At 41.3% G+C, this 13,856-nt stretch overlaps 1 protein-coding gene and 1 long non-coding RNA gene across 2 annotated transcripts in view; one reads left to right on the forward strand and one right to left on the reverse strand.

The window, feature by feature from the left end:
• LOC145438169 (uncharacterized) overlaps nt 1-9,025 on the forward strand; it is a 373,612-nt gene extending 364,587 nt beyond the window's left edge. Inside the window, exon 3 of the long non-coding RNA XR_013914871.1 lies at nt 9,015-9,025. This is a non-coding gene — a long non-coding RNA (uncharacterized LOC145438169). The remainder of the gene's footprint in view (nt 1-9,014) is intronic.
• The window catches only part of LOC145438147 (protein-tyrosine sulfotransferase 2-like), a 43,530-nt gene continuing 30,261 nt past the window's right edge, over nt 588-13,856 (reverse strand). Inside the window, exons 3-6 of the mRNA XM_080315529.1 lie at nt 7,118-7,264; nt 6,928-7,050; nt 2,308-2,517; nt 588-1,003 (exon numbers count right to left, since the gene is read on the reverse strand). Of these exons, the coding sequence (XP_080171655.1) occupies nt 772-1,003; nt 2,308-2,517; nt 6,928-7,050; nt 7,118-7,264 (712 nt within the window). The 3' untranslated portion in view covers nt 588-771. The remainder of the gene's footprint in view (nt 1,004-2,307; nt 2,518-6,927; nt 7,051-7,117; nt 7,265-13,856) is intronic.

Raw genomic sequence — 13,856 nt, forward strand, 5'->3', positions numbered from 1 at the left:
CTCACAGCAGAGAGTCACTAAATATCCACAAGCGGAAAGCTGGATATTTCGAGCAAACTTTTGTAACAAAGCAGGTGAAACTTTTGAGATTGTCAAGATGCATGCTCGTTTAGAGTTGATTTTTAAAGCTGCCAGCGCCATGCATAGAGCGGCCCGCAGTTGAAATGTAATAAATTTGAACCAAAGATGTTATTATGAAGTGAAAATTGTAATATATGAAAAAGGTTCACAGTGCAGAACCTACCAAGGTTCTGTTGTGAACGTGAACCTCTAAATTTCCTAGGTTCACACACAGAACGCGAACGTGAACCTCACGTTCACACCATCCCTACCGTATACCAAACACTATGTTGCTCCTTACTCATGCTGCAGCTATTCGTGTACCCGGCTGTGTTAACACCGAGCAACGAAACCCTTCACCCCAAGGTATTTTGCTGGATTAGAATGTAATACTTACATCGGTATTTCATTTCGAATATCGCCATGACATTCACTAGAGGACTTTACCAACGGTTGAAACAATTTAACCCCATGGTGTTTTAGAGCTAATCGAATGTCTACGACAGTTATAGTACCAATGAGCTATGTTGATCTGTGCAATTTGTATTTAACCAAGTAGTTTCGACCCGAGATTACCAGTGGGTATTTGTAGAATAAATCGTCGTGCGTGTGGATCGGTTGTGTGCAAAGAACATTGATAGTTGAATGAAACAGGATCTATATCACGCATTGGATGCGGTACGCTCACAGTGATGCCACGGCAGTTCCAGGTCAATTAGGATTGTTCTCCGCCACTATTGGAGGGGCATCTTTTTTCGCTATATCCCTATCTTCGGGATATCCGTAAAACGGTCTCTTATACATCGGATTGTATCCCAACTCGGCAAGCATGGGAGCGATAGAATGCAAGTCATTTTCCACTTCGGCTGGTATGTGGCCGAACCAAGAATATAACGAATCGTGGTACAGTGGCTTCACGACTTGGTCCGTGGATCGTTCAAATCTGTCAAAAGAATTGCCAGCTGATTATGAACTTACACTGCGTGTTCAATGCAAATAGCTTGATAATGATCTACCTATGCAGAGAGATGGGGATATGCACTATGCAGCAATATGAGTAGCCACATTAATATCCAAAGCATTGATAGATAAACCATAAGAGCTTTCACCATGAGAAATAGTGTATAACGATGTTGATGTTGACATATACAAGACTTGGTGTTGCGGTCGTTGAACTGCCAATACGATTCTACGTAAGCGGTCTTCCATTCAACTGACAGCGCCGCAAAGTTCCATAAGTTTTCCGATGTAAATATACGCGATATTGAAGTAAGGTAGTAACAGTACATTGCGTGAAGTCCCAATTGATCTAAATTTCTTTACATTCAAATTATAATGCGACACAGCAGTAGCACGAATAAGATATGGATCCAACAAGATCGTTAGGTAGCCTACAGTCGTAAACGTCTGGTGGGCCGATTACTATTGATAAACAACACCCTATGGCAGTTATATCCAGAAAGTTCCCTTTTAGACCAGACCAAGAAGTGTCGTCAAGCATACGCCATCTAGCGAATAAAAGTATGGCTCCTAAATTATTGAACACCCTAAAATTAACGTGAAACGCCCACGGTAACACTTGGCGCTTGATGGTATTGAATTAAATCCAAATATATATAAATATATTGTATATGATGGTGGCTTCGTCAATAGAGCATTTGTGCCATTTCCAGTAACCGAAGCACTACAAGTTATTTTGGTGACGAATTCTGGCTAATATTCTTTCGGTACCTCGTAGAAACTATTTTGTCACGTGAATAGCTTACTTTTTAACCGGTTTACGGCGAATGGAAAGTTAGTTACGTGCAAAGTGCATAATAAGTCAATCATACAGTAGAGTTAAAATAGAAAAGTGACGGAAATCCATCGTAAGTAATCAATGCTCTCGAAGTCATTGGACATAAATTCATTGAGATTAGTACAACCGAATGTGATTCCCGAATGAATATCCGCTAGTTGGCAGTTTCGCGACAGCCCGTAAAGTTATATCAGAGTGTGATCACATCGCTGTAGGGTGCGGTGGCGACTTGCCGTGTAGAGTATCCTTGATATAGGCTTTATTTCGCAAATGACTTTTTCATATGGTTCATGTGATATATCAGTGTCTAAACAACAGCGCAAAGAAAATGGTCTATTTATATGTTTAAGTGGACCGGTTCATTACCTAACGTGATCATCCCACAGTGAATTTTATTCCGAAGATTAAACTCTGACTATATATCAAGTTGCACTTTTTTTAAATCTTACTTCGAAAGCATAGTCCGGTTGATATGCCGATCGTGGTGAATAACCTCCTGTTGCCACGGAATAGACAAGAAATCGAATATTCGTTTTGTTGTCGTCATTGGATGGAGAACCAAATCTTCGTATCTAACCGGCAGACATATCTCATCCCCAAGATCATTGCATTGTTTGTTGATAGTCTGTGAAATGCCATTCCACATCTTGAAGACTGATCTGCGAAAGAGATAATGGGTTTGGCCTATAAAGGGCCTAGGAAACTATGTTACATAACACGTTAATTTCATCCGGCATTGACTATAGTAGATTAGCAGACCGCCGGCTGGTGCGGTGCGCCTTCCTGTTTAGCTTCCGATCGGAATGAGGAAGGAGCCTTAGAACCCATTGGTATATACAGCCCTAGCGTAGTGGTTTCTACTACTGCCTTGGGGAATTATATAATTAAACGCTGGGCCTTTCTGTTTGTATTATTATGGTGAAGAATGAAGAGTTCCTAAATATACGCGAAGAGAGTAACGAAACAAACCACTGGCATAGACGTTAACGTGGGTGGCCAGCTGGATATACGCCTTCATCCCAACATCTGAAATAAGCGGATCTATCATATATATTGGAGAATACGAGCTGGGTGTTTAATGTAGTTGGTAGACCGAAGGCCCCTTGATCATGTTCACGCGGATAGCAATCACGGTCATTTCGAGCGGGTTTATATCATAAGTGGGCCTCAGGGGAATTGGTTGCTATGTGTTTGACACAGTCTGCTGCTTACCTATCTACCTACATACCTTATACGAACCTTGTACGAGCTGCCCTTGTATCAGCATTCATTGTATATCTCATCAACCATAACCCATGGTACTACGCAGGGGACCATATTTCTACGCCTCAATACTCTAGTACAGTGGTTCCCAACCAGGGAGGAATTCCCCCCTTAGGGGGAATTTTGCAATTTTTAGGGGGAAATTCGACTTTAGAACTGTAACGGATTTCCCAAATTGTTCATATTCGAACAGTCATTTAGTCAACCAGTTATATCCGAACGTATACTCCTTATGGCTGTTTTTTGTTTGCTGAAAGTATGTTCAAATGCCATTTGAAATTTCTTTTTCACATACAAATCCCCCCACCCCTTTTTCAATTAGTTCAGATGTGCTGCAGTTTGCAAGACAATTTCGTAGGCCAGCGACGGCCTCTCAATCAAATATATCCTACGCGTGCCGAATCTATCACAACAAGGCCTCTAGTGAAAGTATTTATCTTATATTTTCAAGTCAACATTTTCAGACTGTGACTAAATATTCCAACGTCATCGATTCAAGTCAGAGAGATCGCTAGCCTTGCTTTATTTTTAGTGAACAGCTACCCGATCGAAAAAAGACATGGTAAACTTGGTGCAATGTTGCCGAAACGTAATGGGTGTCCTAAATTTCAATGAGCTCCAGCAGGGAATCTGATCACGTGTATGTTATATATCAGGGCTGTATCCCAGTCAAGAGGCTCCGAGTCACAAGCCAATCTCACTTTCATAGTTTTGACTCGAGTCAAGTCGAGTCATTTTCAATTCACAATTGAGTCAAGTCCAAGTCACCGAGCAGACGGTCGAATCCGAGTCATGGTATTATGACTCGAGTACGAGTCCAAGTCACACTCAAGTCAACACTGTTTGGTGATATTTAATGATTTGGATTTATGATATACTAATTTTCCTCACTTTGAGCAGTTTCTTGTCGCAGTGTCAAGTACCAGGATCAATAGACGAAATTCCAACAGGATGGTCACTTTACTGTTCTTCGAAATTACAATGACCAGTCGGTCTTGGCCGTTTTATAGTTTTGTAGTCATATGACTTGGTTCGAGTCATGCACAATGACTAGATCCAAATCGTGTCAATACCCAGATTGTCTCGAGTCGAGTCGAGTCGTTTCGTTTCCGTATTTTGAGAAAATGACTCGAGTCAAGTCGAGTTATCAGAAAATGGTGACCCGAGTCAAACTCGAGTCTGGTCAACCCTGCTATATATCAACGTACCACTATTGTTGGCCAAATGCATGCGCAAACTTGAGAAAAAAAAATCGCGAGTCCAGTCAATTTACGGATACTGATTTTTCACAGCAGTTATATTAGCGATTGGTGCATGGTAAGCTGAAAACATAAATGGAAGTATGGGGGTCTGTTGAGTCAAGCCTTCCAGAATTTGTGTGATTGGGACCAAGACCATGGTTTTTGGAGGTATACAAAGTGTTATTACAGCACTGCTAGAAACAAACACTCGGTACCGCCCGTCTTATTCTCTCTGTCAACAGATGTTTGCGCGGTAAAAATGACCATTTTTAATCATCGGGCAGATTTATCCTAAGGGGGGAATTTTTGCTAAAATTTCGGCCAAGGGAGGCACGAGATGAAAAAGGTTGGGAACCACTGCAGTCTAGTAGTTCAGTAAATGTATAATGTGTTCGATCTGACAAGGAGAGGCTATGTTGTTGTTCGCATATGCAGCCTATATATGCGATTGCGCTGCCGAATACACACTCTGTGTTCTTCAACATATGCCATAGCACTCTTGACCATACGTCAGTGTCAATATAGAGCAGTGGTCGGGAACCTTTGTTGTCCGAAGAGCCACATAGGCCCTATTTTTTCAATCTCAACTCCTAAAGAGCCATACATGTCAATCAATTGTTACGTCATAACTGAAAATCCGTGACGTCATGGTAGGACTAATTCGAACTCAATACATGGGATTCTGCGCCCTACTTTCTCAGTAAAAACTGGTATTTATTGTTCGATAATGAAGCTCGAAACGAGAGGTACGGCACATACGGGCTAATAAGCATCACCATTGATAACGCAATTCATCGGAAGTAGCTGAGAAATTATTATAACTGATGTTAATCGAATGTGACTGTCACACTGATTCCGAAAACCTAAATGCTTATTATTTAAATACTTATCGACTTCTCAATACTCAAAATATTCGGCGGTAACATAACGTTGCGCCACACGCCTGCATTTTATCGCCGGTACTATAGACAGAGCTAAACTTTCCAATCAAGAACGTGGATAGCTATGACGTTGTTTGTAATTCGAGGTTGTAATTGTCAAATCCACATCGCTTCATTTCGCGCCGTAGATCAGAAAGACAATGCGTATTGAAAAACTGCGTTTTGAAATGGGCCACGCCATGTATGCTATGCTCTTTGATTAATCAACGTATCGCACAATTCAAGTTTCAATTCGGGTACATAGAATTCGCGAGTGATATCGGCCACCGGCGTGACAATAACTTAAATTTGATGATTTTGAAAAGAGGGGATCCGAGTCGCTAAACATGAAGACGACATCGTCTTTACTTCTCAAAGACATGTTTATACTGCCACGAGAATCATTATCCTGGCCGTGATGAAATTTACTAACAAGTCGCTGCAATATTGATCAATTCAGTACAAAAATATATATTTTGCAAAGAGCCACATCTTATACCTAAAAGAGCCATATATGGCTCGCAAGCCATAGGTTCCCGACCACTGATATAGAGCAACGAAAAGATGATTCGCAAATGTCTCACGGTTCTTGCCAGACACATCTAGTACGATATTAGACCAGGAATTCTACATATCCATGGTTCTAACCCAGGGGTTTCAAACTCAAATTGCGTCGCGGGCCGGATGCAAGGCTTCAAGTCGCCCGCGGGTCGGACCAGTCAACTGATTCCGAAGTATTACCTCGTGCCCTTGCTTTTCACTTCAATACTTTACTATCAGGCATATAGGGATGGATAATAATACACGGCTCATATGCGTTTTATTCTAGCAAGTCGCAAGACCTTTATTCGCGAGCAATGGAATATGCAAAATATGATGATTGTCCGGTTCAACCGATAAAACACCGAAGCTGGCATATTTATATGCTCCTGCTTCCCTTGTTGTAGTCGTCATCTGACGTTAGCCCAGCGTATGCGCTTTGAGGACTACAAGATATTCAACTGTAAACGTGGACATTGAAATTTGGAATATTATTATTAAATCGCGAATCGAGTTTCTCTTAAGCCGGGGACATACCGCGGGTAGAAAGTGACACAGCAGTGCGATCATAGATATTTGAATTATATATTTGTGTAACTAATACATCTTCTATGTAAACTGCATATAACGGTTCCGTATTGGCGTTTTCTCTTCTGTGAAAAACTACCTTTTGGTCCATTTTTCCATAAACCTCTGAGCTCAGAGTGCCTTCGCGAATTGGAGAGAGAGAAACCAAAACGCAGTAGTCTGGTCGGTATAATGTGGCCTATGAACAATGAACATATACTCGACATTTGCTGTCTCAAAATTTGTTACAAATATGATGGATAATATAATCATTTTTCAATGTACTGAGAATTGCTTCGCGGGTCGAATGAAATTGTCTGGCTGGCCGGATGCGGCCAGCGGGCCGTATGTTTGACACCCCTGTACTTACTGATTCCAAACAGTTTAATCGGTCATCGTTGTTCATAGTTGAGGGACGTAACACGCAACGATAACTCGTGAACATAGATCATTTTGAAACCAAATCTAAATTGGTTTCTGTTCTATGATTCGTTAACTGTATAAGTCGATCGTCGCCTAGTATTTTTATTATTATTACCTGTAACTGGTATGGTCAACTTTACCGATAATTATCTTTCTCGAAACGATGGAGTGAGCCGTGGCGCGTCCGTCACGTATCATGTAAATGAATTTTGCTTTCGGAAAAATGTTCTTCACGTACCTGTGAACAACACAGCATCGGATGTTGGTCAGCCGTAAATCTGGAGGTACATACCTACAATACCTACTTCATATCTGCAAGTACGAATGGGTCTTTGTTGCAGTAATATTTAGACGCGGGGGCGTGGTATTTGATGATATCCAACACGAAACCTGCCATAGCCAGATTAACAGCATCCTCCGTTTTCTCATTCAATGCTACTTCATCCTCAGATCTGAGTGAAACATAGTATTCTGTGAGTTTTGACGGGAAGCCATATTTCCGACACATCGATTTCTCTGTTATGATTTGCGACGTATCATTTCATATTTTAATATCTTATTCAGTACGATCTGCAACTACATTTCTCACGATTTGAAATAAATTATATGACAAAAATCATGGAGTATGGTATACCTTGTTTCAATCGAAAGGATGTAGGCCTACTTTCAAGTGCAACGTTGATCGATAGCAAATTATGTCAACTTTTGTGGAGTAGGCTACTCAGGAATGTTTTTGACTACTTGCGCTATTGAACCTGGTGGCTATGGTTTTAGACCAGGGGTCACCAACTCAAAACAGATCGCGGGCCACTTTTCGAATTTCGAAGCGGCCGCGGGCCGCATGAATTCAATATCGGTATTAACTAAGCAACCATCGTTTTGAGACTCTACGTCAGTACGACTCCGTGCTACTTAACTTAGGCAGTGAGCGAAGTGACCACGAAAAAAGTAATATTTTATCAAAGGAATACAAATACAACAAAAAATCATTATCATTAATTTCATTTTATTTTGAAGTCTGAGCTGTGCACGATACTGGACACGCTTTTCAGCGAATAAGGACTCGATATTGGGGCTAGAGAGATACGTTACTAGCTGAACGACCATCTCCACGTAAAGCTTGATCTTGTGGGGAAGCCCTAAGCCAGTGGTTCTCAAACATTGTAGACACCCCCACTTGATGATACTGAAAATTTTCGCTCCCCCCTTATCGTCATATCACAAAATGCAACCAGAATGCTAGCAATCCAGACAGATAGTTTGATGGCATTGAAGGTTATGACTGTTGTTTTGATATAGATAAAATACACGGCCCGTACACAAAATTAAAATTTGATGTAAATGGCGCGGAGCGCGAAAAATTTTTCAGTTGACCGCAGCTCCGCGCCTTCTTCAGATGCTTTCACGCCCCCACAAGAGGGGCGTGCCCCCAGTGAACCACTGCAGTATGCCGTTTTATAGGCGTCTCGATCTTGGCAGTGTTTTGGCCATTGCACGTCAAGGCAATATGCCCAGCCCATTCATTTCAGCAGATTATTCTTCCTCGATGGAATGCTGTTGCCATCCCCAAAGCTGTTTTAGCTAGTGACGAATAGTGATGTTGGGCACAGGAGAATAGCTTATTTCGAAACAACAACAATACTGCATTTCAAAATGGTTTTCTCAGCTTTCTTCTGAAATCTCAAATCACGTCGCGGGCCGCAAAATATGACCTCGCGGGCCGCATGCGGCCCGCGGGCCGCGTGTTGGTGACCCCTGTTTTAGACTTTATCTCCACCTCTATGTGGACAGCGTTTGGGCTCAAAGTGTTTGCGTTGAAGCTTAAATATTTTATCGAAGAGAAAAGTGGTATAAGGTAGGGCTACCATAGATCCTCTTTTAACAGGATTTGTCCTCTTTTTGGAGATTTTGTCCCCATTTATGAAAATTTTGGTCATATTTATAGCAAAATTCGACGGAGATGCCGTAAATCAGCACCGAAGTGACGCTCCGGCGGGCATTTCGGGAGCTGAGTGGATAGTTTACCTTTTTTTAGTCAACCGACCACACAGTTGGAAAAATCTACCATTTTTTGATAATTCTCCTCCGGTTTTGCAGGGCTGAAAATTCTGAAAAAGTGTCCTCTTTTCAGATTTCCAAAATATGGTAACCCTAAAGCAGGGGTGGCCAATTATTTTTCTCCGTGGGGCAAATGAGAAGCAGAAATATGTTGCCGGGCCGAGTCAGAAATTTTAGAATATCCAGCGTATTGATTTTATTTCTAAATTGGAAGCAGTGTATCAAACGAATTGGTGCTCAGTGGATGTGATGATATTGAGAAATGACGAAGTGACGGTTCATTACCCAAAAAAATATCTATCTGCCGTCACATTTTGAAACAATTTTAAACATGATACATTTTAACTCTCTTTAAACCCCTATCCGCGTTTTTCTATCAATACCAGTCCCCATCGAGATGCACGATGCACGGGATGTCTTGTATGCCCTAATCGCGCGAAGCGTGGAATGTTTTCATGATTCATGTTTCAATCGGTCAATAACATTGGTATTTGCAAATATATTGCTGTATTTTTAACCTCTCTCAGCCCCCGTAGTTGCCTACTCAGTTGTACCGTTAGAGCTGAGTGATGTACTGTCTTGGAAATATTCGGGAGGGCCCGTTGGTACAATTAAATCGTTACATGTTATTTTGTTACCTCTTTTCCGCTATAGTCAAAAGATATTGAAACGCATAAGCGTATTAAGCTAAAGTAAGCACACTATTCAAAATTCGTATTTTGCCACTGGCAAACAATTTTCTCTGATGGATGTTATTTGTCCTGTGCTGGGGTGCAGATTGCGACGACATGATCATTCGGTACGAGCGATTTAAGCACCTGTGGACAATTAGACTTATATACATCGAAGTTTACGCTCAACATAAGGGCAATCCTCTTCAGCTAAGGTTTTCTCGCTGACGATCTTTTTGACACACTTCTCGGAGTCCCATATTCACCGCAACTTCATATGTCTTCGTGAATCGTGGCGTGGTAATGGCCGACGCCGAAATGCCTATTTCTATTATCTCTAATTATGCGTATTCTTCCGTGGGGAAGTCGTCAAAACATAATGTTTAATTTATGTTCATTCACCGAAATAATTTAGGGCACCCTTCGAGCTATCCGATTGGGGGTTTGGGTTGCAGCAGTTTCGGTCTTGGTAAGAGGTCAAAGTTAAGTCGGTCTTTTTGGGACTTTGATACTGGAAATATTTCGCGCTTTAATTGCGCTCGAAGACCATTCGACTATAATAAACCATATAATAATTGTGTGTGATATAGTCAGCGGCAAATCAAGGTTGTTATAACAACAATCGGGCACGGTATCTAAGCCTGTGATTCGAACCCTCCCAAATTCCCGGTGATTGACAATACGGGGAAATTAATGGTATTGGATTTTGTCTTAGTGCATTGTGTAACTATAAGTAAGTCAACTGAGAATGGGATGCATATATGTCTGCTCACAGTGAATTTAGTACAGTACCCAGTTATTAATTTTGACATGAATTTATTCCAAACAAAGCAACTCATATTATATTACGTTTAGATATGAGGTTGTGAACCACAGCACGAGATAGTATCATCCTTCATGATACGATGAAGAAATATTCTGACAAGTATATTTAGTTATTCATTTCGTAAACAAAGCTTCAAAACTTATTTTATGTACAAGAGGCTCTCACTCTCAATCAAAAGTGATATTCAGTGCCTCCTTCTTCGATTTTCATACGCTGTGTGCTGCGGGATGTGATCCCTAATTCGATAAATTTGTTGAAAATAATCCTAGCAAGCGTGAAGGCAGTGTTTTAAATAACGGGAAATTGGCGATCTAAAAGTATGCGCTTTTCGTTTTATATGAAATATAATAAGCCACTACATTTATGAGAGCATATGTAGCAAACATCGTCGTGTAGCGTGGCCACAAATTCCGGGATTTGACATGTTTTGTAGAATGTTAATTCGTTCTGAATACTCATTAAGGATATGTCCTACTACCACATCGTCTACGGTGAAGCCATTTTTCTTCAGCGCCCTCTTATCGCCCCCCTGAGCCCAGCGCCCCTCCATATCGCCCCCTGGCCGTTTCCGCCCCCTTCAAAATCGCCCGCGCCCCTTGGGGGCGCTGGAGGCAAGGTTAAGAACCACTGTTTTAAACTTATTCGGTACATTGCATGTGGGTCATTCCTTGTATAGGTGGATAAATACGCGATTAATGTATCGATTCTGTAATCCAAGTATAGGCCTACTCTTTATTTTCCCATATCAGGCCCGCCGTCCGGAGATCTCATCCGCGCAAGCGATGTCTTGCAAAAGCCTAGAAGTGCATGGGCCGTGCTACAAGTCGGCAGTTACGGAATAAGAAATATGTAATATCGGCCTGGTGTAAATGACTATTGTAGTCGACAAACACAATGAATAGTAAAAACAACAACAGTTCTGGTTGCGGATTTCGAAATGTGAGTAGTTCTGGTTCTAGTTCTAGTTTCACATTTGAAAAATGATAAGGCGTAGTTGAGGAACATCCAGAACGCACGTGTCGTCGTTCTGCGTGAACCGAGATACCGGTGTTCTGTTGAATGATGTTTGTACAGTCATTGATAGCTCAGAGCATAGGCGCAGACTTTTATTTTTGCATGGGGTGGCGGCAGGCGCGTAGCCAGGGGGGTGTCTAAACCCCCTTCTTCTGAAACGCAAAACCCCGTCCTTTTGAAACGACCATTCTGACGCTAATATTCAGTTGCAATTCAACAAGTCGTACTATCAGTGCTACGCGGGGCCGCGACCAATTAGCGAGACTCGCACAATGCAACGCGATCTCCCGCTGAGATGATTGCGAAGTTAGGTCACTTATTGCCGCGCATTAGGCATTCGTTGCTGAACTGAGCAGTAACACAGCGCGGCAATTCTGGAAAACGAAAGACAGACAAGAATTATGATTACGAACGCGCGCGGCCAATCAATGATATCCGTTACCGTCAACACAATGGGTTTTTACTTAGTATTGAGTAGCTCGCATCGCGACAATTGGTTGCTGATTAAAACATCGATTTTGACAGCATTGCTGCATTTCCCGATTTACGTTCGCAAAGCATAATTGGATTAATATTATGGGCACTGGAATAAATTTCAACTAGCAGCAGACATGGGGTAATCGTGATTAGTAATCGTAATCGATTACGACGATTACAGCATTTTCAAGTAATCGTAATCGCAATCGATTACATTCGAAAAAATTCCGAAGTAATCGTAATCGTAATCGACTAGTTCCCATATCTAATCGATTTCTCTGTGAAAGAACGATTACTTTTTATTTGTACAAGGACTATGACATAAATTGAACATTCGTGAACAAGGAAAAGATGTAATACCAGGTTCGTGACAGCAAAAACGTCTGATTTTCAAACGCCACTGCTTATTATTACGTCAGAAGCAGCCTATTAGCTTTGCGCGTCATTGTGTAAGAAGTATCCACAGTAAATAGATATTCGATGTACCTAGTACCTACGTCGTCCATTAGTCTGATTGTAAGAACACCCGCTGTGCTGTATATCAGGTTATCAACGCGTTCCACACGCCACTACCTCGCAGCAGTATAATTTATCTCCAATCTGCCTATAGTTTAATATAGTAACTTATGTGTTGATCTTTGGTTATGCTTATGCTTAGTTAAACGCAGTTTGACCGTTGCTGCTTGTCGAGCAGTAGGCCTATCCAGTACGTACGTACACCAGACAAAGATTTGAAATTTTGTACTCGTCAAATAAAACATTGCGGTTTCCACAACGAAGCAGTATAAATCAACTGCTGGCGATATATATATATATCATAAGCGAGCCGTTTTGCCATTTCTCGTAACGCCAGCTTGCAGTACAATATCCGTTTTAAGTTGAAGGCAGAATTTTATGTTCGCTTCGTCTTATTCTCATATGACTCTTTGAAACGGGCGCTTATCGTTATTTCATAATTCTTTATTCAACATTGGGACCTGCCACCATGGCCATGGGCTTATATATCATGTTAGCGTAGGTTGTAGCTGGAACCAGGACCAAAACAGCAATTCGTCCCCCAGTCCAAACGTTGGTCTTTGGCCCCCGTAGAGTGGTAATCTGAAGTTGAAGACTGAATTTCGTCAAGAAATTTAGTAATTGCAATATATTACTATTAATTTTTAATCCTCTCTCAGCCCGCGATTGTCAGATATACCTGTAGTTGTAGAGTTTATTTGTTTGAGGTAATCATGGTGTTTGTCGACTAGTACCACAGACATTTACACCAGACCGATTTTATGCATTTTCGATTCCGTATCTGCCGACTTGTAGCACGGCCCACTTCTAAGCTTTTTGTAAGACACCGCTTACGTGGATGAGGCGGCGAGGAGGAGTCTAGATAAACCTCCAACACTTACGTAGGAATTCCGAAGTCGACCTCGTTCAGACTCGAGCCCGCAACCCATTGGTGTTGTAGCCGTGGATTATACCACTGCGCTATCTCGCCACACAATTACCTACCTGTAGAGCTGGGGCAACGTAATTCATAATTATGACCTCTGGTTTCTTGTTATAATTACGTTAGTGTATGTTCTTAATTCGTGACGTCCGGTTTGTTATATAATCAAAAGATTAGGGCTCTTCAAAAATGACTTTTTTTCTCAAATCGTACTGGCTACTTGATAAAATTCGGTTCAATACCAGCCAGTAACCGCTTTGCTACAGGAGAAGAAAGTTTCTATTTATTATATAAAAATAAATGATAAAAAATTTGAAATTTTTCTGTTCACCACATGAAAGTGTTAGGCTGTCTATAGAAACGATGCCCATTTTTTTTTGTACGTGCCCGACGTGGGCGTTTATTTCTAAAAAGACTTATTGCAATACAAGATATTTCAAATATACATGGTCATAAGAACAGTTGTGAAATGACAATAAAATATCATCGGCACAATATAAATTCATTCCTTCGCAGGTTCACTTCTGCTTCATCGTCTTCTTCGTCATCATCATCACTCG

Source organism: Botryllus schlosseri, chromosome 4 (assembly GCF_051294905.1).
Source record: "Botryllus schlosseri isolate E-star chromosome 4, Bs_hap1, whole genome shotgun sequence".
Taxonomy (NCBI): domain Eukaryota; kingdom Metazoa; phylum Chordata; class Ascidiacea; order Stolidobranchia; family Styelidae; genus Botryllus; species Botryllus schlosseri.